Raw genomic sequence first — 27,182 nt, forward strand, 5'->3', positions numbered from 1 at the left:
TGATCCCTGTGTCTCAGGGAAGCAGCCTGGCAAATGCAGCGCAGGCACCAGTGTCTGTCCCAGCTGGGAGTGGTCAGCCGGCTGCTGAGGGCTTCCCGAGACCCCTCCTTCCTATGCCTAGGGGAAGGGTGGGGAGGAGCCCAGCAAATACCGAAGGCGCCGTGGCCCCCCTGGCCAGCAGGGGATCCCCCCGGCGAAGCTCGCCGGCCAGCAGAGGATCCTCCTGGCGACGTTCGGCATCCGTGGAGCGGAATTGGCTGGAATGGGAGAAAGAGCTAAAACTGAGAGAGCTGGAGGATCGTGAACAACAGAGACAGCATGAACGGGGGGAGAAAGAGAGACAGAGACAGCATGAACGGGAGGAGAAAGAGAGACAGAGACAGGAGAATGAGAGACAGCATCAGCGTGAACTGGAACTGGCGAGACTGAGGGGCAGTGAACCCCCGGCTGCGGTGAGTGAGGGGGGACCCAGGACTGCACGGAGCTTTGATAAGTGCATCCTGGCCCCACACAAGGAGGGGGAGGAGATGGATGACTTCCTGGAGGCCTTTGAGACGGCCTGCGAGCTGCACCGGGTTGATCCCGCGGACAGACTCCGGGTCCTTACCCCCTTACTGGACCCCAAATCCGTGGCATTGTACCGCCAACTGGGAGAGGCAGAGAAAGGGGACTACGAACTATTCAAAAAGGCCCTGCTACGAGAGTTTGGGCTGACTCCTGAGATGTACCGGGAAAGGTTCCGGAGTCAAGATAAAACCCCTGAGATCTTATATCTGCAACTAGCCGCCCGCATGGAAAGATACGCCAGCAAGTGGGCTGGTGGGGCCCAGACGAAGGAGGACCTGATTAAACTGCTGGTACTGGAGCAACTGTATGAGCGGTGCCCATCCGACCTGAGGCTGTGGTTGGTGGACAGAAAGCCAGAGAACCCGCGACACGCAGGGCAGCTGGCTGATGAGTTTGTAAAGAGCCGGTCAGGGGGTGGCAGGGAGGAGCCCCAAAGGAACAGGCCCACCGCGATGCAGAGAGAGAGTCACCCTGGGACCTCCCAAAGGGGGAATATGGGGAATCTCCTCCCACGGGGAATGCCCAGCGTCAGGGACAACCGACCGGCTCGAGGGGACCCACGGGACATGAGCTGCTATTACTGCGGCCGAAGAGGCCACGTTCGGGCCCAGTGCCCCAAGCTCAAGGACAGACTGAGCAGACCGAACCCGCACCGGGTTAACTTGGTAGAGGCCCAGATGGACGAGGGGCAGGCTTCTCACGCAAGAGGGGCTGGCAGCTTATCAACTGCTCAAGAAAGAGAAGGGCCCCAGGCCAGCTTCTCTGGGGGGCCAGATGCTCCGGATTCAAAGTTCTCCGTTTACAGGGTTGGCGCGGGGCTGTCCCTGCGGAGCGAGTGCCTTGTTCCCCTGGAGGTGGAGGGGAAGAAAGTTTATGGATACTGGGACACGGGCGCAGAGGTGACACTGGCCCGGCCCGAGGTGGTGGCCCCAGATCGGGTGGTGCCCAACACCTTCCTGACCCTGACCGGGGTGGGCGGGACCCCATTCAAGGTTCCCGTAGCGAGGGTACACCTGAAATGGGGGGCCAAGGAGGGCCCCAAGGACGTGGGAGTGCACCACCATTTGCCCACTGAGGTGTTGATGGGGGGGGACCTAGAGGACTGGCCAAGCAGCCCCCAGACCGCCTTAGTCGTGACCCGTAGCCAGAGCCGGCGAGGGGCACTACGCCCTGACCTTGGGAAGGATGTCCCACCGGAGGCACCGAACCCTTCCCGGGTGGGGAGGGAACACCCAAGGACAGGCCTCGGGGTGGCTGGGGCTTCCGACCCAGCCGACGAGAGGGAGCAGGTCCCCATCCCTTCCCCAGCTGCCGAGTTCCAGGCCGAGTTGCAGAAGGACCCCTCACTGCGGAAGCTAAGGGGCCTGGCTGACCTCAGTGTGGTACAGACCATGAGGAGAGGATGCAAGGAGAGGTTCCTGTGGGAGAAGGGGTTCCTGTACCGAGAGTGGGCTCCCCCAGGGGAAGTGGAGTCGTGGGGGATCAGGAGGCAGCTGGTGGTTCCCCAGAAGTTTCGCCACAAGCTACTGTACCTGGCCCATGACATCCCTCTCGCAGGGCACCAGGGGATCCGGCGTACCAGGCAGAGGCTGCTACAGAACTTTTACTGGCCCGGGGTCTTCACCAACGTCCGGCAGTACTGCCGATCCTGTGACCCCTGCCAGAGGGTGGGGAAGGCCCGGGACAAGGGGAAAGCAGCATTGAGACCTTTGCCCATCATAGAGGAGCCTTTCCAGAAGGTGGCCATGGACATAGTGGGACCTCTCAGCAAGACGACCCGGTCTGGGAAGAAATACATCCTGGTGGTGGTAGATTTCGCCACCCGCTACCCCGAGGCAGTGCCCTTATTGTCCATTGAAGCAGACACTGTGGCGGATGCGCTGCTGACCATTTTCAGCCGAGTGGGGTTCCCCAAGGAAGTCTTGACGGACCAAGGGTCCAACTTCATGTCGGCCCTACTCCGGTGCTTGTGGGAGAGATGTGGGGTCCGGCACAACTGGGCCTCAGCATATCACCCCCAATCCAACGGGCTGGTGGAGAGGTTCAATGGGACGCTAAAAATGATGCTGAAAACATTTATGAATCAGCACCCGCAGGACTGGGACAAGTACTTACCTCACCTGCTGTTTGCGTACAGGGAGGTACCCCAGGAGTCTACCGGGTTTTCGCCTTTCGAACTGCTATATGGAAGGCGGGTAAGGGGGCCCCTGGACCTGATGAGAGACGAATGGGAGGGGAAGGCCACTCCCGAGGGAGAGTCGGTGGTGGAGTATGTCCTGACCTTCCGGGAACGACTTGCCGAGCTCATGGGCCTGGCCAGGGAGAATCTGGCCAGAGCCCAGAGGAAGCAGAAGGTCTGGTATGACCGCATAGCACGGGCCCGCGCCTTCGCCACTGGGGATCAGGTGATGGTCCTCATCCCCGTGAGGAAAAACAAACTCCAGGCCGCCTGGGAAGGGCCCTTCAAGGTTGTCAAGCAACTAAACGAGGTAAACTATGTGGTGGAGCTGTCGAACCGGGCACACCACCACCGGGTGTACCATGTGAATATGATGAAACCATATTATGACAGGGGGAATATGGTGTTGGCCGTGTGCGGACATTGGGAGGGGCAGGGAGATGACCCTTTAGTAGATCTATTCCCTGGGACAAAAGTTGGCTTCCCCCTGGAAGCAATCCCCCTCTCTGATCGGCTAACCCCTGCCCAGCGAGCTGAGATCGGAGGGGTGCTGCATCTGTACCAACAGCTGTTTTCCAACCAGCCTGGACGCACTAATCTGACTGTCCACCGGGTGCAGACAGGATCGCACCCGCCTATAAAATGCTCCCCCTTCCAAGCCACAGGGAAAACTGCTCAGGACCTGGAAAGAGAGGTCAATGACATGCTGGCTTTGGGGGTGATCCAGCCGTCTTCCAGCCCTTGGGCCTCGCCGGTGGTGCTGGTCCCCAAAAAGGATGGGTCGATCCGGTTCTGTGTGGACTATCGGAAGCTCAATGCCATCACTGTAGCCGATGCCTACCCCATGCCCAGGCCGGACGAGCTCCTAGACAAGCTGGGAGGTGCTCGGTACCTTACCACCATGGATCTTACAAAGGGCTATTGGCAAGTGCCGCTGGATGCAGATGCCAGGCTGAAATCGGCCTTTGTCACCCCTCTGGGGCTCTATGAGTTCCTGACCCTGCCCTTCGGCCTCAAGGGAGCGCCGGCCACCTTCCAACGCCTGGTGGATCAGCTACTGAGGGGGATGGAGAGTTTTGCCGTGGCGTATATCGATGACATCTGTGTCTTTAGCCAGACCTGGGAGGACCACATATCCCAGGTTAGACAAGTGCTGGACCGACTCCAGAAGGCTGGGCTGACCGTAAAACCGGAGAAGTGCAAGGTGGGGATGGCTGAGGTATCCTACCTAGGCCACCGGGTGGGAAGCGGCTGCCTAAAGCCGGAACCAGCCAAAGTGGAGGTGATCAGAGACTGGCCCGCTCCTCAAACCAAAAAGCAGGTCCAAGCCTTTATTGGGATGGCAGGATACTATCGGAGGTTCGTGCCCCACTTTAGCGCCATAGCCGCCCCCATCACTGAGCTGTGCAAGAAGGGGAAGCCAGACAAAGTGGTCTGGACCGAGGAGTGCCAGGAGGCTCTCCGGGCGCTGAAGGAGGCTCTGGTCAGTGGCCCAGTTCTGGCAAACCCAGACTTTGACAAGCCCTTTATGGTGTTCACCGACGCCTCAGACACAGGACTGGGGGCGGTGTTAATGCAGGAGGACGAAAAGGGGGAGAGACACCCCATCGTGTACCTGAGCAAGAAGTTGCTACCCCGGGAGCAGAACTACGCGGCCATCGAGAAGGAATGCCTGGCCATGGTGTGGGCCCTCAAGAAACTAGAGCCATATCTCTTTGGGCGTCACTTCACCGTGCACACCGACCACTCTCCCCTGACCTGGCTGCACCAGATGAAAGGAGCCAACGCCAAGCTCCTGAGATGGAGCCTGCTCCTGCAGGATTATGACATGGACGTGGTCCATGTGAAGGGACGTGACAACCTGATAGCGGACGCATTGTCCCGGAGAGGGAGCCCTGAACTTCCCCAGGTCACTGGTCAGAGTGACCCCGCTCAGTTCAGTCTTGAAGGGGGGAGAGAGGGGTCGGTCCTGGGGCCAGTTTTGTTCAATATCTTCATTAATGATCTGGAGGATGGCGTGGACTGCACTCTCAGCAAGTTTGCAGATGAGACTAAACTGGGAGGAGTGGTAGATACGCTGGAGGGTAGGGACAGGGTACAGAGGGACCTAGACAAATTAGAGGATTGGGCCAAAAGAAATCTGATGAGGTTCAACAAGGACAAGTGCAGAGTCCTGCACTTAGGACAGAAGAATCCCATGCAGGGCCGGCTCCAGGGTGTTTGCCACCCCAAGCGGCCGGAAAAAAAAAAAAAGCCGTGATCGCGACGGCGGCACTTCAGCGGCAGCTCCACCACGCCGCTTTCTTCTTCGGCGGCAGGGCCTTCCCTCCGAGAGGGATCGAGGGACCTGCTGCCGAATTGCCGCCGAAGAGCCCGACGTGCCGCCCCTTCCCCTTGGCCGCCCCTTCCCCTTCCCCTGCTTGCTGAGCTGGTGCCTGGAGTCGGCCCTGACCCCAGGCACTGCTACAGACTAGGGACCGAGTGGCTAGGCAGCAGTTCTGCAGAAAAGGACCTAGGGGTCACAGTGGACGAGAAGCTGGATATGAGTCGACAGTGTGCCCTTGTTGCCAAGAAGGCTAATGGCATATTGGGCTGTATTAGTAGGAGCATTGCCAGCAGATCGAGGAACGTGATCATTCCCCTCTATTCGGCACTAGTGAGGCCACACCTGGAGTATTGTGTCCAATTTTGGTCCCCCAGTACAGAAGGGATCTGGATAAATTGGGGAGAGTCCAGTGGAGGGCAATGAAAATGATTAGGGGGCTGGAGCACATGACTTATGAGGAGAGGCTGAGGGAACTGGGATTGTTTAGTCTGCAGAAGAGAAGAATGAGGGGGGATTTGATAGCTGCTTTCAACTACCTGAAGGGGGGTTCCAAAGAGGATGGATCTAGACTGTTCTCAGTGGTGGCAGATGACAGAACAAGGAGTAATGGTCTCAAGTTGCAGTGGGGGAGGTCTAGGTTGGATATTATGAAACACTATTTCACTAGGAGGGTGGTGAAGCACTGGAATGGGTTACGTAGGGAGGTGGTGGAATCTCCATCCTTAGAGGTGTTTAAGGCCCGGGTTGACAAAGCCCTGGCTGGGATGATTTAGTTGGGATTGGTCCTGCTTTGAGCCGGGGGTTGGACTAGATACCTCCTGAGGTCCCTTCCAACCCTGCTAGTCTATGATTCTATGACACCCTGGGGGGCATGGAGCAAGGCATCGAGTTGGGGGTTGCTGGTTAGGACCAAGGCTGCCTTGCACTCCCCCCCCCCCCCCGGGGTGAGCTGCAGGGGGCAGAAGGCTGGCGTGGGGATTGAGCCAGGGAGGCCCAGTCCGAGGGGCTGGGAACACAGTATCCACACCGGGTGGCTGTTCCGGGGACCCTGATCGCATCCCGTCCTGTGCGCTCCAAGCGGGAGCCTGCCCAGCAGAGCAGTTGCCCCTTCCCGGGCTTCCCCGCCGCCCTCGCACCTTCCTCACCCGGACCTCAGCCTGGGAGGGGCTCTTTGCCCCCTTCCAGCTCTCACTTCCCCTCGAGGTACCTGAGCAGCGGGGACCGGGGGACAAGGGCTTGGGCAGGACTCCTGGGCTCTGGGGCCTACTCCGCTGCTCACTGACCTTGCGTGACCTGGGGGAAGGCGCCTCCCTGCTCCCGTCTGTCCAAGGAGACTCACAGGATGCTGCAGGCTTCTTCTGAGGGCTCGCGCTCAGGCAGTGCGTGATCCATGCCCCCAGGAAGCAGCTTTCCAAAGGAAGGGGTCAGAGCCCCAGCCTTGGAGAGAAACACCAGTGGATAAGCCGGATTCCTCACCCCACCTTAGCCCTGGTGGGCACAGTGGGTGGGACTCAGGAGTTGCAGTTCCTAGAGCCCGGGTGGCCTGGCCCGGTGTGAATTAGCACCGTGGGGATCACGGGGGAGCTCTGCTCGGCCCCAGCCCCTCCCTCTCCTTCAGCTGGCGTTTACACATTTTAAATGGTTAATTGAATTGGAATGAATAATTAAACAATCTAAAAAGCAACAGAGGGTCCTGTGGCACCTTTAAGACTAACAGAAGTATTGGGAGCATAAGCTTTCGTGGGTGAAGAAGTGAGGTTCTTACCCACGAAAGTTTATGCTCCCAGTACTTCTGTTAATCTCAAAGGTGCCACAGGACCCTCTGTTGCTTTTTACAGATTCAGACTAACACGGCGACCCCTCTGATACTAAACAATCTAAACATTTTGTCGGCCGCCCACGGCCTTTCGACCCGCACCATTGTTTCGGCAGGAAGCTTTTGGCCTGACGGAAAATCTTCAGCTCACCAAAGCCGACAGATTTTCGGCTTTCCATTGGAAATCACCAAAAAATCTGAATGGGGAATTTTGAAGGGAAAAAAAAGATTTCCCCCTCCAAATTTCCCATGCAGAATAATCAGCGTTTTCCAAGCAGTCCCGGGTGGAGGTCAGCAGCTCCTCCTCTGCCATCTCCATAGGTGAGTCCACTGCACAGGGAGTTCCCTGCCGGGGTCTCCAGCAGTTTGACACCCCCTGCGCCCCACGGAGCAGAGACTCCAGCCCTGGGTTAGATCAAACCGATCACTCTGCTCCCAGGCTCCCAGACAGGGTGATGCACAAAGCAGGGAGAGGGAGGGGAAGGGTAACCCAGTGGTCAGAGCTGTAGCCTGGGACTTGGAGATTCTGGGTCAGGTCCCCTTCTGCCACAGATTTCTTGTGTGACCTCTTGGGCAAGTCACATAATCTGGCCTCAGTTTCCCATTTGTGCCATGGGGGGTTGTGATGCAGAAAGCAAACATCCGCAAAGCTGTGTCCTCCTTAACTCTCTCCTTTGCCACCGGACACTGCTATGCTGTGCGCTCTCCTTGTACTCCTGTCAGTCTCCACCTCTTGTCTCATGTCTTATCCTTAACCTGGGACACAGACTGTCCTTTGATTCTGGGTTTGTACAGCGCCTTGCACAACAGGGCCCAGAACCATGGCTGGGCTGGGGCTTCTACATCACACACAGCCTCCATGCTGGAGCGCCAGTGCCGTCACAGCCGGACTTTTCTCTTGCCACTCGAACATGCCAGGCCATCTCCCCTGCTGCCGGCAAGCCAGTCGGGGGCAGGGTGAAAGGCCCTGCTTGGAATGGGAGAGCCACCTTGTCAGACACACGACGAGGAGCTACTCCAGCCTGCAAAGGGGGTCCCTTCCGGAGCAGCTCATTTGTACTGTGGGAGCCTGCCCTCCCTGCCCTCTGAAAGGGGCCCCCTGACCCAGTGGAGGAAGGGGCCCCTGAATCATGCCCGCAGCGTGGTGGGAGGGCGGTGCCAAGGCTCTACCAGCTCTCTGCCCCCCAGGGTTTACAGTGGAAAGGCAACAGAAGGAGACAAGACAAGAGCGAAAACAGAGCAGGGAGGGACTCCCAGAGCAAGGCAGGGCTCTCGCAGCGCTGGGCACAGGGGAGGGGAGGGGTGGATCGAGGCAGGGCCGGAGATATGGAGAGCTTGGACGGGCAGGAGAGCTGGCTTGAGCTGTGGTGCAGAAGCAGCGTGGGAGCTAAGGCAGCAGGCGAGGGGCTGCAGGGGGGCCTGCGGAAGGGGCACCAGACCAGGAATCAGGAGATCTTGGTTTTGCTCCCTTCTCTGCCACTGCCTCACTGTGAGAGCTGGGGGGAGTCTCTTGTCCTGGCCCTGCCTCAGTTTCCCCCCGCTGAGACGTGGCAGTGATGATACCGACCGAGCTTTACAACAAGCTTTGTGCTCTGTGGAGGGAAGGGCTGTGGTGATGCTGGGAGGGCAGCAGACGGCCATGGGCTGGGCAGGCCAGACAGCAGAAGGTTGCAGCAGGAGAGAGGCCTGCCTAGGCTCGGCGAACAGGGTGGGGTGAAAGGGGTGAGGCGCTGGGAGCTGGGGTGGGAGGGGCAGGAATGAAGGGAGTGAGAGAGGAGCCCCAGGCTGTGTGGGTGCTGGGCAGGGTGCTGGAGGGGTCCTCGGAGGCACAGCATAGAAAGAAGCAGAGACACCTTCAACCCCTGCGGATTGGACCCTCCGCGGGTGCCTGTGGGCCTGTGCTGTCCTCAGAATCTGCCCCCGGCAGGCGAACCCCTGCCCCCGCCCCCCGTGGGTGACAGGCAGGGCTGCCCAGAGGATTCAGGGGGCCCGGGACAAAGCAATTTTGGGGGCCCCTTCCATAAAAAAAGTTGCAATACTATAGAATACTATATTCTCGTGGGGGCCCCTGTGGAGCCCGGGGCAAATTGCCCCACTTGCCCCACCCCGGGCGGCCCTGGTGATGGGCACATTGTGGGGTGCCAGGTGTGCTTCCTAGTGGGGGGGGGGCTGCCTGGCTCCTGGGGGGGAGGCTCTTTGAAGGTCGCCCCCATCAGCATTTCCCTGGGCCAGGATGAGGGGCCTCAGGGCAGGCGTCACCACATCCCAGCAGCTCCCAGCCCCACTGGTGCTAACCGGCCTCCCTGCTGGAGACCTCAGCAGAGGCCCAGGCTGAGGGCGTTCTGGAGGCCGAACCAGGCCTTGTCACCGCCCGGGCTGGCCCGTTAGTCTGCAGGGAGCCCCATCCTGTCACCCGGCCAGACCCCCTGCTTTCCCATTCTCTGACTGACCCCCTGCCCTTCGCATCCTCGCAGGCTTCCGGGAGAGCGCCTTCGCCTACGCCATCGCGGCCGCCGGGGTGGTGCACGCCGTCTCCAACGCCTGTGCCCTCGGCAAGCTGCAGGCCTGCGGCTGCGACCAGAAGCGCCGGGGGGACGAGGAAGCCTTCCGCATGAAGCTGCACCGGCTCCAGCTGGAGGCCATGAACCGGGGCAAAGGGATGGTGCACGGGGTCCGGCTGGAGCACATGCCGGCCGAGGCCTCAGGGCTCCAGGACTCCTGGGAGTGGGGGGGCTGCAGCCCCGATGTGGACTATGGGGAGAAGTTTTCCAAGGATTTCCTAGACTCCCGGGAAACCTACAGGGACATCCACTCCCGCATGAGACTGCACAACAACCGCGTCGGCCGGCAGGTGAGTCCGTGCGCGCAGCAGACAGCCCCCCTCTGGGGGCGCCATGGTGCACAGGGGGAGCGGAGGCAGGCACTGCAGCACGAGAGGATATTCCCCCCTCTCGACGCCTCTGCGAGGGGCAGCCAGAGGACTGGGGGGCCGGGGAAGCTGCCCACACCCACAGCTGCTTGAAATGTTGTTGTTGAACGAAAATTTTGACCGGAACCAGCCTTTCCACCACGCTGGCATTTCTGCCAGAAAACCCCCGCTTTCCTTGGAGTCTTTTGGAAGCATTTCCCCGCGTTTCGTTTCGGTGGGGAGAATCCCCCCTTTGGGTTTAAATCCCCCGCTCTCTTTCCCCACCTCGAATCATTTGAAAAGTTTCAGAACGAAGCAGAGTCGGGATTTTTTTGGTTGGGTTCTGGGTTGTCTGACAGAGACAGGAACTGGGGTTTGGTTCGGAGCCCCTCAGCCGGACCAGGCTGGAAAAGAGACCCTGGGATTCCCCCACCTTGCAAACATCTTCCTCTTGCCTGGAGTTGTGGCATCTGTGCTAGAGAGAACCGGTCTGTAACGTGGGGCTTTCTCCTTGCACGGTCACACGTCTGCACGGGGTGAGCCCCCGGAGGGCATCACGCTATCCGTAACTCTTGGCACTTCCATTCCAAGCCCCTTAGGAACAAATAGTTGCTAGTACTCAGACTGCATTAGCCCCAGTCCTGGCCGCATTGTGCTGGGCGTTGTGCAGACGGATCAGGACGGGCCCCGCCCCAGACAGCTGCCAGGCCACACGTTGGACAGGACGCGATCAGTAGAGGGAACAATAAGCCGAGAGCAGCAGCCCCAGGTCAGCACTTGCTGGGCCAAGGCGAGGTGGGAGGGATTGGCTGACGTCGCATTAGAGGTGGGTTTTAAGGAGGGAGCTGAAGGTGGCCGTTCTACGAATGCCGACGGGATGTTTGTCCCATGTGTGGATGTTGGTGGGAAGGGATGTCCCAGCACTCACCACTGAGCGGCAGCCCCCTCGGGGGGCGACGTGGCGGCTGGTTCACAGTGCTCAGCAGGGGAGGATGGGAAGTGGAGCACGGGAGCTGCAGGGGGGGACTTTGGGGGCAGAATGGAATCGTCCCATCTGGAATTTGGCCAGGTTTTGTCGGAATGGCTTCAAGGGAGCCGCAGCCCTTGGGGGCCCGGGAGCTGTGTGCACACGTGGGCGGGTGTGCATGTGTGGGTGTGTCCATGCACACCAGAGGGGTCAGCAAAGCCAGGATGGGCCTGGCGCACACGGGAGGGTTGTACCCGTCAGAGCCTCTGGGAGGCAAAGGCCCATCTGGTGCAGAAGGGAGTGGGGGGAAGGAGGAGGCTGCAGTGGGGGGGGAGGGGGTCGCAAGGCGGACCGGCTGCCTACTCACCTCCAGTTCGCACAACATCACCTTGCGAAAGGCGCTAATTAGTGGCTGTCGCTGCCTGGCACAAGCCGTCCAGAAGCAGCTTGAGAGTGGAGACTTCACAGAAGGTGGAGAGGGGAGAGAGCCGCCCTTCCTTGCCCCAGCGTGGCTCCCTGCACGCGCCGTGCAGGCCCCCCACCCCCCAGCACAGCCGTTGTGCCAGTGCAGGCAGAGATCCCCACCGTGCAGCCACGGGCTCCTTCACGCGGGCCGGCCGTAGGGAAACTAGCACCCTGGGCAAATTGCCCGCAGGACGGGGGGACCCAGGGGCCGGCCTGCTGGCTCTGCAGGGGCAAGCCCTGTTGCTCGTGCCTCCACACCAGGCTGGCAGCTCCGGGCGGCATCGACCACCCCCGACCTGGCTGGCCAGGGGCTCCAGCCCCGGGCTCCCCGCACTCAGCGCTGCTCTAGCAGCCCACATCCGCCAGCCCTGGGTGGTCGCCCTGTCTCCAGAGACACACCACAGGCTCATGCCCCCAACACACACACACTCCTTTCACCTGCTCCCTCAATACCCCCCCTCGCGCGATCTCTCCTCCCTGCACAGCCGGGTGATACTTCTCGTCTGAACCGTGCACTGTGCTGTCTGCCTGGCACCTCGTGTCGTCATTTCACCAGTGCCAAGAGCTCCCAGGGCAGGATCTTAGCCCTTTACCCCTCCCTGTGCCGGAGGAAACGGCTCCACACGGTTCAGGGCAAGGGGCGAATCAGGCTGGTCTCCATTGAGAACAGGGAGCCCTAAGTACCCCCTGTATCTGCAGCAAGAGCGCGTGTGCTGAGAGAGCAAACACACTAGCACATATACTGCACACACACTCCACGTACGTGCAAGCGATCACACACATGTGATACACTGCAGTTTTACAACCACACGTCTGCAGGGATGGACGATAAACCCCTCCCGTGTATCCCATAGACACGCCCCACAGAGAGCAGTCTGAGACGGCCGGGACATACACGCTCCTACATCACGCAGACAGAATCACAGACCCACAGGGCTAGAGGGGATCGCAAGCCCAGTGCCAGCCGACGCGGGCTCACGGGGTCAGGCTGCAGGGCCGTTTCTTTGCTGTATAGACATATCCTCAGAGTTTTTTGCTTCAAGTCCACAAGCCCCTAAGCTAAAGGAGAATCCCGATTCACTCTTAACAGTATAGATCCTATTCATAGATTCTAGGACTGGAAGGGACCTCAAGAGGTCATCGAGTCCAGTCCCCTACTCTCATGGCAGGACCAAATACTGTCTAGACCATCCCTGATAGACATTTATCTAACCTACTCTTAAATATCTCCAGAGACGGAGATTCCACAACCTCCCTAGGCAATTTATTCCAGTGTTTAACCACCCTGACAGTTAGGAACTTTTTCCTAATGTCCAACCTGGACCTCCCTTGCTGCAGTTTAAACCCATTGCTTCTGGTTCTATCCTTAGAGGCTAAGGTGAACAAGTTTTCTCCCTCCTCCTTATGACACCCTTTTAGATACCTGAAAACTGCTATCATGTCCCCTCTCAGTCTTCTCTTTTCCAAACTAAACAAACCCAGTTCTTTCAGCCTTCCTTCATAGGTCATGTTCTCAAGACCTTCAATCATTCTTGTTGCTCTTCTCTGGACCCGCTCCAATTTCTCCACTTTTTGGTGAAATGCGGTGCCCAGAACTGGACACAAGACTCCAGTTGAGGCCTAACCAGTGCAGAGTAGAGCAGAAGAATGACTTCTTGTGACTTGCTCACAACACACCTGTTAATGTGACACACAGCTGAGGAGTTCTGATTCCATCCGATACAGGGCAGTGTAGAGTAGCAAGTAAAGGCTTGATTCTCCCATGTGCTTCATTATGAACTGGCAGTATGTGTGTAAAACACACACACACACACACACACACACACACACCATTTATAATAAAGGGCAGGGGAGAATCAGGTCCTTGCTTGCTGTTTCACACGGGCTCTCCTAGCCTGCTGGTAGTCCCGCCCAAAGTTAAGGTTCTCTAACACTTCCCATTATAAGGCCCTATTTTCAGTCACTTATAACTTTGCCAAACTTCAACCGTCCGAGCTGACATTTCCAAAGCTGGGCATCTGCCTCAGGCTGAATTTTCCTGGAAAGGTTCATCAGAAATGGCGGCAGACGGCACACATGGTGGGGGATGTCTGGAGCGCACCGGGCGGGTCCGTGCAACGCCCCTTTCTGTACAGAACGGTCGCTATGGGTTTCATAGATGTTAAGGGCGGAAGGGACAACCGTGGTTAGCTAGTGTGGCCTCCTGTCTAACACCGGTGTTGGGGGCATTGCACCATGAGGTTACTGTAGTAACAAGGGGCGAATGGCACACAGAGTTCTCTGAGCCAGACATGGACCCTGCTCGTGGCTTCTCTGGGCCTAGCAGGTGTGGAAACATTTTATCTAACTCGAGCCTAGTGGGGCGACAGGGCTGGTCTCAGTGACAAGAACAGAACATGATATTGTGACAAACCGGCGGCCACCTAGGACGTGCCAGCTGCCATTACAGAACACAGGCGGCATGGTCTGTGGCACACGGCGGTCACTTGAAATGCCATGGCCAGAGCTAGGATCGAATTCGGGGCCTCCTGGGCCAAAGCCCTGATCACACACTGCAGGGAAATCTCCACTAGCTAGCTGCGGTACACAGCCAAGGACACACGGTTGAACATTTCTGTCCAGCAGGGCGCCGTAAGGAATCACACAGGCGATTACGACAATTTTGTTCAAGTCAGTCATCAAAAGTGTGTAGGACACAGATTCCTGCCTGTATTATCTCACGTCCTCTCTCATTCCTGACCCCTGCCCATGGGAATTTTCCCGAGTGAACCCAGAGTTGAGACTGGAGGCAAAAAACAGGCCATGGTCCCTGCTGCCAACGTAGAAACTGCAAATCTGCCCGCCTGGGTGAAAAGCACCTGAAATCTGCCAGTGGCTGGTTGTCCCAGCCACAAAGACTGGACGGAGGCTCTGTCTACACTGGGGATTGGCTGCAATTGTACCCCAGTGCAACCCCTAGCGTAGGCACATTCAGATCCCTGATCCGTGCTGGTGCGAGCCCACCCCGCTTGCAAGCACCTTTGCAAAGGTGCTAGAGGTTTGTACTGGGAGACCCTGGTAGGCCTGACTCAGGGCAAAGCCACAGGGCTGCAGCCCAGCCTTGCTCCTGTGTCCTCAGCTGCTGTCCCTGCAATAGACGCTCCAGGGTGCTGTCCAGTTAGAAATGACTCGGGCACTGGTGCTTCCATCACTCGCTCCTGGAGCCCGTGGCTGATCTCTTCATCAGCGGCTGTTTAGGTACAACTAAGCTAGAGGGAGGCATGATCTGGCCAGGGAGGGCGTGTGGTGGTGGGTGTGACACAGTTTTAGAAGCAGCTGAGGTGCTAAGCGGGCTCTGTGCAGCCACATCTTGTTTTCTATCCAGTAGTCCCTTGATTCTTCATCTCCTTCCCCCCCACCCCCAATGTCTGACCTCTTCGGCATGTGTCCTCCCTGCTCAGACACTGCTTCCCAGCGGCTTCAGATTTCATCACCCCCGCACAGCTGCCACTCCCGGAGCCAGTCCTCACGCGGGCACAGCTCTCGTGAAAGCCGCTGGGGCCGTGAGAGCGAGCGGTGGCCCCGGATGATGCTGGAGGGAGTGGCGCTGGCTGGCGATTGCCCTGTGCAGCACGCTGCCGCCTGGCCAGGCGATTTCCCGGCCTCCTGAGTCTGCGATCACTCAGCACGAGGACGGTGCCGCGTGTCCCAGAGTGAAACCGGAGTGCTGCGGAGTGATGAACCTAGAAAACCACAGCCAGCATGGAGAGTAGAGACAGCCCACAATTACCCAGCTCCTTAAACTCTCATCAGAACGGCCACACTGGGGCAGCCCAAGGGTCCATCTAGCCCAGTGTCCGGTCTCTGCTAGCAGCTGGTGCTGGATGTTTCAGAGGCAATGAACAGAACAGGGCAGTTATCGCATGATCCATCCTCTGTCATCCAGTCCCAGCTTCTCTCATGGCATTTTCCCCAAGAATGGGGCTATCTACCAAGGGGACTCCTGGGCAGACTAACTCAGGGTCTTTATCATCCACCTCTCTCAGTTTTCCCTGCAGGGTCAGTGAGATGCCAAGAAGGCTAACAACATTTTGGGCTGTATAAGTAGGGGCATTGCCAGCAGATCGAGGGATGTGATCATTCCCCTCTATTCGACATTGGTGAGGCCTCATCTGGAGTACTGTGTCCAGTTTTGGGCCCCACACTACAAGAAGGATGTGGAAAAATTGGAAAGAGTCCAGTGGAGGGCAACAAAAACGATTAGGGGGCTGGAGCACATGACTTATGAAGAGAGGCTGAGGGAACTGGGATTGTTTAGTCTGCAGAAGAGAAGAATGAGGGGGGATTTGATAGCTCCTTTCAACTACCTGAAAGGGGGTTCCAAAGAGGATGGATCTAGACTGTTCTCTGTGGTGGCAGATGACAGAACAAGGATTAATGGTCTCAAGTTGCAGTGGGGGAGGTTTAGGTTGGATATTAGGAAACACTATTTCACTAGGAGGGTGGTGAAGCACTGGAATGGGTTACCTAGGGAGGTGGTGGAATCTCCTTCCTTAGAGGTGTTTAAAGTCAGGCTTGACAAAGCCCTAGTGTCCCGGAGTCCCCGGGCGATGCTCTGGAACTGCTCCCCACAAAGCCAGGCAGGACTCTGGGGAGCCTCCTCTCCCTTGGAGCAGACTGTCTTCAGGGCAAGGAGCTCACACGGCTTCACCTCCTGGGTCTCTCCTGGGAGCATTCAGCATATGCCCCTCCGTGCGCTTCCCACAGCGAGTCTGCCCAGGCGGGGTCCTGGGGAAGCCAGAGGGTCCTGCACCCCCACTTCGCAGTCAGACGTGACTCTCAGCCAGCCAGTAAAACAGAGGTTTATTAGAGGACAGGAACATGGTCTAAAACAGAGCTTGTAAGTCCAGAGAACAGGATCCCTCAGCCGGGTCCATTCTGGGGCCCAGCGAGCCAGACACCCCCGTCTGCCCTCCCTTCCCGTCCCCAGCCAGCTCCAAACTGAAACCCCCTCCAGCCCCTCCTTTCTGGCCTTTGTCTCTTTCCCGGGCCAGGAGGTCACCTGATCTCTTTGTTCACCTTTAGCCATCCCCTTACAGGGGGGAAGGGCCCTGGCCATTTGTTGCTAGGATACAGAGTGTCGGCCATTTATGCACACTGGAGACTTAAGAAATGCATAGGGGAAACTGAGGCACTCATACAGTATTCAGAGGAAACATTAAGAACAGTCCCACTTTGTCACACCTGGCTGGGATGATTTAGTTGGGGTTGGTCCTGCTTTGAGCAGGGGGTTGGACTAGATACCTTCTGAGGTCCCTTCTAACCTTGATATTCTATGATTCTATGTGATTAGTACTTGCAATGTAGCAGGCCTAGAAGCCCCGAAGCAGGGCTGTCATCCCGTTGTGCTAGAAGGTATATAAACCCAGAGGGCACTGCCGCACAGAGTTCATATTCTAATTCCAGATGAGAGTGGACAACTGGGTATAAAACCACTGGGGAAGGGGAAGGACACTATCAGGGCTAGGAACCCCTGTGACACGATGGGCATGACTATCTGGTTTCAAGGCTGAGTTTTTATTTTATTTTTTAGTTATATTTTGTAACACACACACACACACACACACACACACACACACACACACACACACACACACACACACGAAGACAGAAGTGAAGAGACTCCCATAGCAAAGTGCTGTGGAGTTTTGCTATGAACAGTTAATCAGCTGCCTGCATGTCCTAGCCCAGAGGTGGCTGCATTTGAGTGGTGGTGTAGCTATTCCTATCTTTGCGCCGGGTGCGGAGGGGTTTCAATAATCCTGCAGGGTTCAGCCCACCCCGCAAAGTGCTGGGTGACCGCTTGAGCTGGAAACGGGGAGAGAGGCCATGAGGTGCAGTTACTGCCTGCTAATCCATGTTCGCTCTGTTGGGCGAACAGGCTGGGCTGGGGCACAGGTTTTATTGGCATGGCTTTGGGATGGACGCAGTGCGGAAGCCACCCCAAATGGGTGCCTATAAACCTCTGCCCATCCCCCTGCGGCTGGGTTGCGCCACCAGTTTCGCAGCGCTCTTAGCAATGGTTTAGAGAGCCGTTTGATGCATTTTTATTGGTACTACTTTCCGTATCCCTCCACCTACACGCCTGGGCAGGCTTTGCTCCCAGCTGGCCTGGGACGGTCACAGATGATAAACGGGAAGCCTGGGACCGTGACCCAAAATGGAGTTTTTTCTCGGCCTCAGAATGCTGTGACCGCTTGCACCTGGCCCGGGCTAGGCGGCAGTGGTCCATCCCCTTGGAGAGGGGCTCCCAGGGCCATAACCCAGGAACAGAACAGCTGAGAATGGGGCCCGAGGGAGGGCTAGGGCCAGGACCCCAGAGCCCAGCTCCCTTGTAGGGTTGTATTTTATGGAGCGCTCAGGATCAGAGGGCTGAGATGAAAGGGGAGCAGGAGCCTATTAATCTCACAACAAAGGCTTCCCGGAGTTTAGAATGGCAATAAAATGCTTTGGGTGTGTGTGGGAAGCACGGGAGGAGGGGGAGCCCGAGCATGCATGTGCAATGACATGTGTGTCAGTGAACAAGGGCAGAGGTGTGTCCAGGCACGGAAGAATGGATGAGCTCGTGGTTAATGGGACTTGGGAGGGCCCTGGCCCAGCTGCCCTGTGGGACCGTGGGGCTTAACTCGGGAGGGGGGTTGAGTTTAGCTCACACATTGCTAACACATGCTAGCAGGGCCTCGCCGGTCTCTGAGCGTAGACCCCAGGCAGCCCTACGGAGCTCAACATCGCTGGATTGGCTGCGATGCAGCCTAGTGTCTTTGGGCCTCGGTTTCCCCATCTGTGCAATGGGGATAATAGTCCTTCCTTTGTCTGTCTGGGCTTCTTGGACTGTGAGCTCTTGCCTGGCACATGGTGTCTGTGCGGCACCTTTGGAGCTGAGAACTTGGGGGGAGGGGGCAGGGGGGCACAGACATCCCCCTTTTTTCAGCCCTTTCAGTTACTTCGCTCTCACATTCTAGGACTGTGTGTGGCTGAGAAGCCCAGATCCTCCTTCCAGGCCGGTGGCCGCCCAGGTCAGGGCTGGTGCAAGCGCCAGCAGACCTCCATGACCTCGCAGCCGCAGGGACCCTTTCAGCGGGGCAGGCAAGGGACCTACAGCGTGCGAGGCAGGTGCTCTCTGAGATGGGAGTCCCCCCGGCCAGGTGCAGCTCAGATACACAGATGGGCTGTTTCCCTGGGCCGTGATAACACACCCAGGGCCCCCACTGGGATTTGCAAGCCATGGGCCGGGAACAAAGCCAGAGATCACAGCAGCTACCTCCACGCCAATCTCCAAAACTTTCAGGCACAGCTCTGTGTCCCACCTAACATTAGCCCCACGGTTACATCAGTGTCACTGAGAGCAGAGTTGGACCCTAGAGACAGGTGCATGCTAGACCCTCAATTGCAACAATGTAACATTCCTTCTAGCCACTAGGACCACGGCACGGGCGTCAGCTGAGCCCTTCTGTGTCCAGGGAAGTAATCGATGCTGATGGAGCAAAGGGGAACACGGCCAGCGTGCGCGCGCCTGGGGAGGGCTAGAACAGGGAGAGGTGGTGCTCGCCCTTCCCGCAGGATTTCTAGCCCACATGGAAATATCACAGAATCATAGAATCTCAGGGTTGGACGGGACCTCAGGAGGTATCTAGTCCAACCCCCTGCTCAAAGCAGGACCAATTCCCAACCAAATCATCCCAGCCAGGGCTTTGTCAAGCCGGGCCTTAAACACCTCCAAGGAAGGAGATTCCACCACCTCCCTAGGTAACCCATTCCAGTGCTTCACCACCCTCCTAGTGAAATAGTTTTTCCTAATATCCAATCTTAACCTCCCCCACTGCAACTTGAGACCATTACTCCTTGTTCTGTCATCTGCCACCACTGAGAATAGTCTAGATCCATCCTCTTTGGAACCCCCCTTCAGGTAGTTGAAGGCTGCTATCAAATCCCCCCTCACTTTTCTTTTCTGCGGACTAAACAATCCCAGTTCCCTCAGCCTCTCCTCGTAAGTCATGTGCTCCAGACCCCTAATCATTTTTGTTGCCCTCCGCCGGACTCTTTCCAATTTTTCAACATCCTTCCTGTAGTGTGGGGCCCAAAACTGGACACAGTACTCCAGATGAGGCCTCACCAATGTCGAAGAGAGAGGAATGATCACGTTCCTCAATCTGCTGGCAATGCCCCTACTTATACAGCCCGTTAGCCTTCTTGGCAACAAGGGCACACTGTTGACTCATATCCAGCTTCTCCTCCACTGTAACCCCTAGGTCCTTTTCTGCAGAACTGCTACCTAGCCACTCGGTCCCTCATCTGTAACAGTGCCTGGGATTCTTCCGTCCAGGGAGAAGATGGCGGCTCTGAACCCTCCCGCTCGTTCTACATGGCGGCCCGGCTCCTGCCCATGCTGCGACTGAGCAGTATGCTATCCCCACCGGCTCCAGCTCCCATGAGGCTGCAGTTCTTGCCCTCTGCCATAGGGCTGAGGGCATCCGCCCCTTCCCCTCCTCTCGCTCCAGGGACAGCTAAGGCAAAGGGGGTTCGAGCCCAAAGGCCCAGCAGCAGGTCCTCCAGGTGAGCCCCTGTGCTCCGATGGCCCTGCATCGCTCTAGTGGCGGACTGTTGCGTAGCCCCGCCAGGCAGGGACTGCAGGGTGAGGGGGCGTCTCAGGTAGCTTGGGCCAGGCCCGTGGAGAGCGGAGACCACGGGGCCAAGCAGGCGGGGCGCAGCGCTCCGGAGACATTGCGTGACCGGAGGTCTCATTCCACAGTGCAATGATCACAGGGGGTGGCCGCAGACACATGGGAAACAGATGGGCAGCTATATCTGGGAGAGGGGCTTTCGCGACCACAGCTATTTGGGCATCTGGTGGCACCGGAGGGGGCCCGGGTGTGGTGCCACGGAACTACCAGGATGCTCGGAACATTGGGTCCGGAGAAGCGTCCAGGCGTTTGGCTGAACCAAGGCCTCGGAGCCTTTTGGGGCTCGGCCAGCCCGGGGCGGCACCCGTGGGACCTTCTGCAGCGGGAAGGGGCTCTGCCACCAGTGCCCATGCCAGGCTGCACTGGCACGAGGCAGGCGCCCTGAACTGTGCACAGGAAATTGCCGTCCCACCATGAAACGCGGTGCAAAGAGCTTCAAAGTGGTGAATGCCTCCCAGCTCTTCGTGCTCTGTAATTTGGTGCTAATTTTCCTTATTACACGGTTACCGCGTGGTGGGGGCTAGTTAATCTGTGCTCCAGAGGTTTTAGAAGCAAGGGCTGTGCTGGGCCAAGGCGGGATTGGTGCCCCCAACAGGCCAACCTGGGCAGGGCACCAGGGCAGTGCCTGGGGTCTCCAAGGAACATCCTCATCCGATCCAGCTAGACCTAGACAGGCCTAGGCCGGGCCGGTTGCTCTCAGGTGCACTGGTGGTACTAGGGTGCACATCTGTTCCACAGGCGGAGGGCAGAGCCCTGAGATCTTGGGATAGGTACCAATGCTGCGCTTGGCCCCACTGGCTCTGGGCCCAGGCAGGCAGGGTTACCCGTTCAGCCCCAGCAAACCCCCTTCCCACCCCTCCCAGAGCTGGGATTTCCCGGGCTGGAGGTGCTGAGCTCTCCCTGCCGGGACGTGCTAGCGAGGCAGTTCGGGGGGTCCGGAGCAGCAGCTGGATGGGCTGGGGACCTTGCTGGGTGCAGGGGGCTTGGTACAATAGGCTGCATTGCAGGATTCTGACAGTGTTCCAGGCTGGCACACCCGGGGGCATCTAGTGGGATCACCCTGCCCTGCCCCTGGGAGTGTGTGTGTGACCTGGGGAGGCCAGCGACCGGGAGCTGGCCCTCTCCCGTCCCAGTTCGAGCCTCCGTTCCTGCTCACGCCCAGCACCTCACTTTCCTTGCACCCCGGCTCTCAGCAGCAGCAGACTCCGTTCCAGGGGAACGCGCTGGGTTCCCAGCCAGCCTTTGGCCAATGTTCTTCCACCCACACGGGCCGTGCCCACCCACATCAAACAAATCAACCCCCCTCCCCAAGTCCCCACAAACCACTGACTCCCGGCTCCTGGCCAGCACCACAAACACCTGCTCTGTCCGCCCACACCCTGCAGCAACCGCACGCGGCATTGCCCCCACCCTAAGCACAGGCCTGCTGCGTCCCCACGCGGAGCCCAGGGGCCTGCCTGCTGACCTGGGCTAACCACCTCCAAAGCTGCCCACATCAGCACGCCACCTGCAGCCAGCACGACGCCAGCCAAACCCACAGCTGCTGGGGGGAGCAGGGCACCATGGCGCTGCCGGCCCCCAGCATTCACACAGTGCGAGTCACGGCCCACGATCCCACACTCTTCAGGAATAATAAATACGGGGTTCTGCTTCGGACTCGGACCATTGGACGGGAAGGAACGTCCTGGGTCAGCACATCTCAGGCTGCCCCCACAGCTCATCCCCTTCGTAAACTGATCAAGTTCCATCTTCAGAGCAAACAGACCCCATTCCTTCCTCCTCCGCTGCTTAGAAACCTGCTTCTCCTTCCCAGCCTGTGTCTATTCATGGCCAGTTTATCCCCTTTGGCTCCCGTAACTCTCCCCCCTTCCTGGGGTTTGCCTGCCCCCTGCATTTAGAGACAGCAATCGGCTCTCGTAAGACCGGCCCTCCAGCCCCCCGGGCAGCCTCAGCACCGGCTCCTTCCTTGAACGCGGGTGACTCACCGTGTGCACAGCGCTGTCCGATGGCATGAACGCGTCCCTATCTCTAGGGGGAACGCCCCGCCTCACACAGCCTCCTATTGTGTTCCCCTTTTTCACGGCTGCAGCACATGGGTGGGGCGGTTATCCTGGGCTAGGCTGGCTGGTTCCTGAGCCTTTAGGTCATGCTCATGCCAGGTTTTCCTCTGCAACCAGGAGGGCTAGAAACCTCGGTCCAGATCCTCAAAGGTGTTTCGGAACCTAACTCCCATTGGGCCTTACTCCTTTTTCCTTTTTAAATGAAACCCGAGTCCCCTCATAATCACAGGACTCCAGGAGCCGGGGCGTTAAGAAATAAACCAAATATCACACGAGTTGGCAACACTATTGTTATACAGTCTTTTACAGGGCAGATATGACCCCCAAACACACACCATATGTACATCCTATCGCAGGGACCCCTCCATTGCCCCTCCCCCCACCACCACGTCACAGACAATAAAACTACAGTCCCTGTGCCGAGAGCCATGGGCAAGGCAGACGCTGGTATTTTTGACCCAAAGTCTGGTTCGATGAAGGGTGGAGGGGACCCAGGCAGAGTAGGGTGTAGAGAGGTGGGGACACACTGCAACACGGCTCTATAAAATCTCAAGGATTTCTGGATTTTAAACAGAACTGAGAGGGGCTCTGGGGTCAGACTGGCTCCAAGGGCAGACTTTTGTTTTGTCGTAAGAAAGGACAAGATAATCAGTCAAAGCCCCCCAGGTCTGCCAGAGCCCAGGTGAAAGAGGTAGAGCTGGGGGGATTTGATTTTTTGCTCTATTTTGCCTAAAAACCTCGTTTCAAACATCCGTCAAAGTACAACCGTGTGTGTGTGAAAAGTACAACCCTGTGTCTGTGTGTGTGTGGTATTGTAAGGTAGTGGTTGGCTGGATCTCTCTTGCTCCGTCCCTGTTTGTGTCAGGGAGACTTCTGCCCTCTACTGACTGGAATCAGAACTGCTCAATAGTGTGTCCTAGGACCTATACTGCTAACAGCTCCTGGAGATTTTCCTTTAGCTCAGCGTAATAGGGGCCACCTATTAAATGATCTGGAGAAAGGGGTAAACAGTGAGGTGGCAAAGTTTGCAGACGATACTAAACTGCTCAAGATAGTTAAGACCAAAGCAGACTATGAAGAACTTCAAAAAGATCTCACAAAACTAAGTGATTGGGCAACAAAATGGCAAATGAAATTTAATGTGGATAAATGTAAAGTAATGCACATTGGAAAAAATAACCCCAACTATACATACAATATGATGGGGTTAATTTTGCTACAGCTAATCAGGAAAGAGATCTTGGAGTCATCGTGGATAGTTCTCTGAAGACATCCACGCAGTGTGCAGCGGCAGTCAAAAAAGCAAAGAGGATGTTAGGAATCATTCAAAAAGGGATAGAGAATAAGACAGAGCATATCTTATTGCCCTTATATAAATCCATGGTACGCCCACATCTTGAATACTGTGTGAAGATGTGGTCTCCTCATCTCAAAAAAGCTATACTGGCATTAGAAAAAGTTCAGAAAAGGGCAACTAAAATGATTAGGGGTTTGGAACGGGTCCCATATGAGGAGAGATTAAAGAGGCTAGGACTTTTCAGCTTGGAAAAGAGGAGACTAAGGGGGGATATGATAGAGGTCTATAAAATCATGAGTGATGTGGAGAAAGTGAATAAGGAAAAGTTATTTATTTATTCCCATAATATAAGAACTAGGGGCCACCAAATGAAATTAATGGGCAGCAGGTTTAAAACAAATAAAAGGAAGTTCTTCTTCACGCAGCGCACAGTCAACCTATGGAACTCCTTGCCTGAGGAGGTTGTGAAGGCTAGGACTATAACAGCATTTAAAAGAGAACTGGATAAATTCATGGAGGTTAAGTCTTAATGGCTATTAGCCAGGATGGGCAGGGATGGTGTCCCTAGCCTCTGTTTGCCAGAAGCTGGGAATGGGCGACAGGGGATGGATCACTTGATGATTCCCTGTTCTGTTCATTCCCTCTGGGGCACCTGGCATTGGCCACTGTCGGCAGACAGGATACTGGGCTGGATGGACCTTTGGTCTGACCCAGTCTGGCCGTTCTGATGTTATTATGTTCACTTCTGCTTTTGGAGTAGGAGGCTCCAAGTAACTCAAGAGTTTCTGGCTCCTAACTGGGGGTATCCAGTGTGAAATTCCCTTGGAACAGCAAACGCCTTCACTCGCAGTAACAGATTTAGGCAACAATCAAGAGACTGCAGGGAGCGGCCTTCATGAGAAGCATTATCAACCGAGAGAGAGATTGCAGTGCCCAGAAACCGGCCGGCTCAGCTGCATGGCTGTAGTGGTGCGTGCTGGCTGCGCTAATGGAAGGAGAAGGTGGACAGATCCCGGAAGGGGGCAGGGAAGGGAGAAGGGCCTGCTGATGAGGGCCGCAGAGTTTAGTGCTCACGAACAGCTGCTTTCCGTGCTAGGAGGGCAGCGATGTGGCAGCAGCTGCCTGTTCTAGTCGGCTCGATTTCCAAGCCTGGGCGCTGGGGCCCGCTGCCCAGCAAAAGCTGCAAGCGGCTCTGTCACGCTGGTGTTTTCAGAGATGTTTTAACACGAGGGGACGTTTAGCGCACGCAGGACGTGCAGGTTTGGTCCAGCCCCCTTTAGCCACAAGCTGCCCTGCAACAACCGTTCGCGTTGTGTCCACGCTGGGGTTTACGAGCGTGTCCGGTACAGCTGTGTGCAGCCCATGTGCAATCAAGTAGCAAACGGCCTTTAGGCTCCAGCGTCTGTCTGTGGTGGGTGCTTCTTTCTTCAGCTACTCACCTGCCCTTCCTCACCGGAGCATCTCACACTCAGTGAGGAGTTTTATCTTCACAGCTCTCCTGGGAGGCAGGGAGGGAGTTTCCTCATTTTACTGCTGGGAAACGGAGGGTCTGCAGGCGGGAGGTGAGATGGCAGCTAGCGGTGATCCAGCTAGATCAGAGCCAGCCTGAGTCACTGTCGCAGCGACGCCGCGGTAGCTGCACTGCGTAGCCGGGGTCTGGGTGGGTGTCGCCGGCTGTGCTGCATCAAAGCGAGCCCGGTGTGTCTACGTGTGAGCAGTCACACCTCCGAGTGCACCACGCACATCCCCAAACAGCCGCGGTCACTGCGCCACGAATCCAGCCTGGGTCTCTAGCAAGGCCGGCTCCAGCATTTCTGCCACCCCAAGAAAAAAAAAAAAAAAAAAGCCGCGATTGGCGGCGGCAGGTCCTTCGCTCCTAGAAGGAGTGAGGGACCTGCCGCCCCCGAATTGCCGCAGGTGCCGCCCCTCTCCCTTGGCCGCCCCAAGCACCTGTTTGTTAAGCTGGTGCCTGGAGCCGGCCCTGGTCTCTAGGCCCAGGCCTGTGCTCTCTCGCTAACCGGCAGGTTCAGGTACCATCAACCCTCTTCCCTAGAGACCGGGGCGTACGTGGCTGCTGTTACCGATCCCCCATGTCCCCTTCGTCCTCAACGATGAACACGGCTCGTTAATGAGTCGGCGCAAAGGCGGGTGCTGCTCTGGGGCAGCGAGCTCCCAGCTCGGTGCCAATTGCACCCAGGGGCTGGTTTGCTCTCTGCACCGTGTTTCCAGCAGGGGGTGCTGTGCTGGGGTCAGGCTGGGCTTAACGAACCCCCTTGTCCCCCCCAGGTGGTGCTGGATAACATGCGGAGGAAATGCAAGTGCCACGGCACCTCCGGGAGCTGCCAGCTGAAGACGTGCTGGCAGGTGACCCCTGAGTTCCGCCTGGTGGGCTCGGTGCTCAAGGAGCGCTTCTCCGGGGCCACGCTGATCCGGCCCCACAACCGGAACACGGGGCAGCTGGAGCCAGGCCACGTGCGGCACCGGCGCCGAGCCAGCATCGGCGACCTCATCTACTTCGAGAAATCGCCCGACTTCTGCGAGCGGGAGCCGGCCCTGGACTCCATGGGCACCGAGGGCCGGCTGTGCAACAAGACCAGCCCGGGCATGGACAACTGCGAGAGCCTGTGCTGCGGGCGGGGCCACAACATCCTGCGCCAGACACGCAGCGAGCGCTGCAACTGCAAGTTCCACTGGTGCTGCTTCGTGGCGTGCGAGGAGTGCCGCCGCACCGAGTGGGTCAGCGTCTGCAAGTGAGGCGGGCCGGAGCGCGACAGCCACGGGACGGACGGTCCAGACGCGTCCCGGGCGCAGCTTCCCTTTGCCCCAGCCGGGCCCTCGGGGCGGAGCAGGAGGAGCAGCTCCCGGGGGGCTGCCCAGCACTGGTTAATTCACCGCACACCTTCCACCCTTTGTCGGCACCCTGGCACCTGGCCCCGCCGGCCGCACCAGCTCCTGCCGTGGGGAGCGTTCAGACGACTGCCCAGGCAAACCCCACGCCCACTCCCGGATGGGGAGACCCCCCATGCCGGGACCCGGCAGGGCAACTCGGTAGCAGGGCGGGGGTGGGATGGGAAGGATGGAGGAGTGTTTCCGAGCGAGGTACCATTCCTTCTGTTCAGGGACAGCATCAACCGCAGCCCACGGGCGGCCAAGCATGGACAGGATTCGGGCTGCGACCAGCTCCAGCAAAAGCTCCGTCCCCGCCCGGCGTGGACACGTGCAGAGATCTCCAGGGAGCAGAGGACTAAATCCCCCGGCAGTCACCCCTCAATGGAAGGGGACAGCTCAGGACTCACCGGACCGCACTGAAAAGGGATTTTCATATGAAAAAAACATGTAAACAAGACTGTTGAGGGCACTACCCCAGTGTTTCTAAGAGGAGGGAGGTCCCCAGCGCCCTGGGACAGTGCCATGCATGCCCGCGGCTGCTGGGGTCTGGTAAGTTATTTTATTATTGTGAATAAAAGTGGATTGGAGACGGCACCATGAAGCGGTTCTGAGCGTGGGCTGGGGAGGGAATCGGGAAAGGGTTTTAATGGAGGGGCAGCCCCTCTGCAGAGTCCCTGTGGGTTTAAAGGGGGCTTATGCAGCTAGCCGCTGCTGCGGGAAGGCAGGAGAGAGCCCCTAGAAACTTGGGGTGCTTCTATGACCACTTTAACCTCCTGCGCCCGTTGCCTCTGCAGTCCCCCTCAGCCTCCTGGCCCCAGACATGATCCTCCCCTGGGAGCAGAGGGGTCAGGCTCCCGCAGATCAGTGGGAGCGGGTGGGAAGCTAAGCCCCAGGCTGGCGGGACCCAACACAGCCCCGGAGGCAGCCTCCTCCCCTGCTGCCAGCTGCACCGTATGTGTTCTGGGGATACGGGGCCTCAGCCCTCCGA

General features: G+C 57.7%; 1 protein-coding gene across 1 annotated transcript in view; it reads left to right on the plus strand.

Annotated features, from left to right (window-relative positions):
* WNT10A (Wnt family member 10A) overlaps positions 1 to 26,776 on the plus strand; it is a 49,699-nt gene extending 22,923 nt beyond the window's left edge. Inside the window, exons 3-4 of the mRNA XM_054043275.1 lie at positions 9,363 to 9,739; positions 25,592 to 26,776. Coding sequence (XP_053899250.1) covers positions 9,363 to 9,739; positions 25,592 to 26,059 — 845 coding nt within the window. The 3' untranslated portion in view covers positions 26,060 to 26,776. The remainder of the gene's footprint in view (positions 1 to 9,362; positions 9,740 to 25,591) is intronic.
* The last annotated feature ends 406 nt before the right edge of the window (positions 26,777 to 27,182 follow it).

Source organism: Malaclemys terrapin, chromosome 11, assembly GCF_027887155.1.
Source record: "Malaclemys terrapin pileata isolate rMalTer1 chromosome 11, rMalTer1.hap1, whole genome shotgun sequence".
Lineage (NCBI taxonomy): Eukaryota > Metazoa > Chordata > Testudines > Emydidae > Malaclemys > Malaclemys terrapin.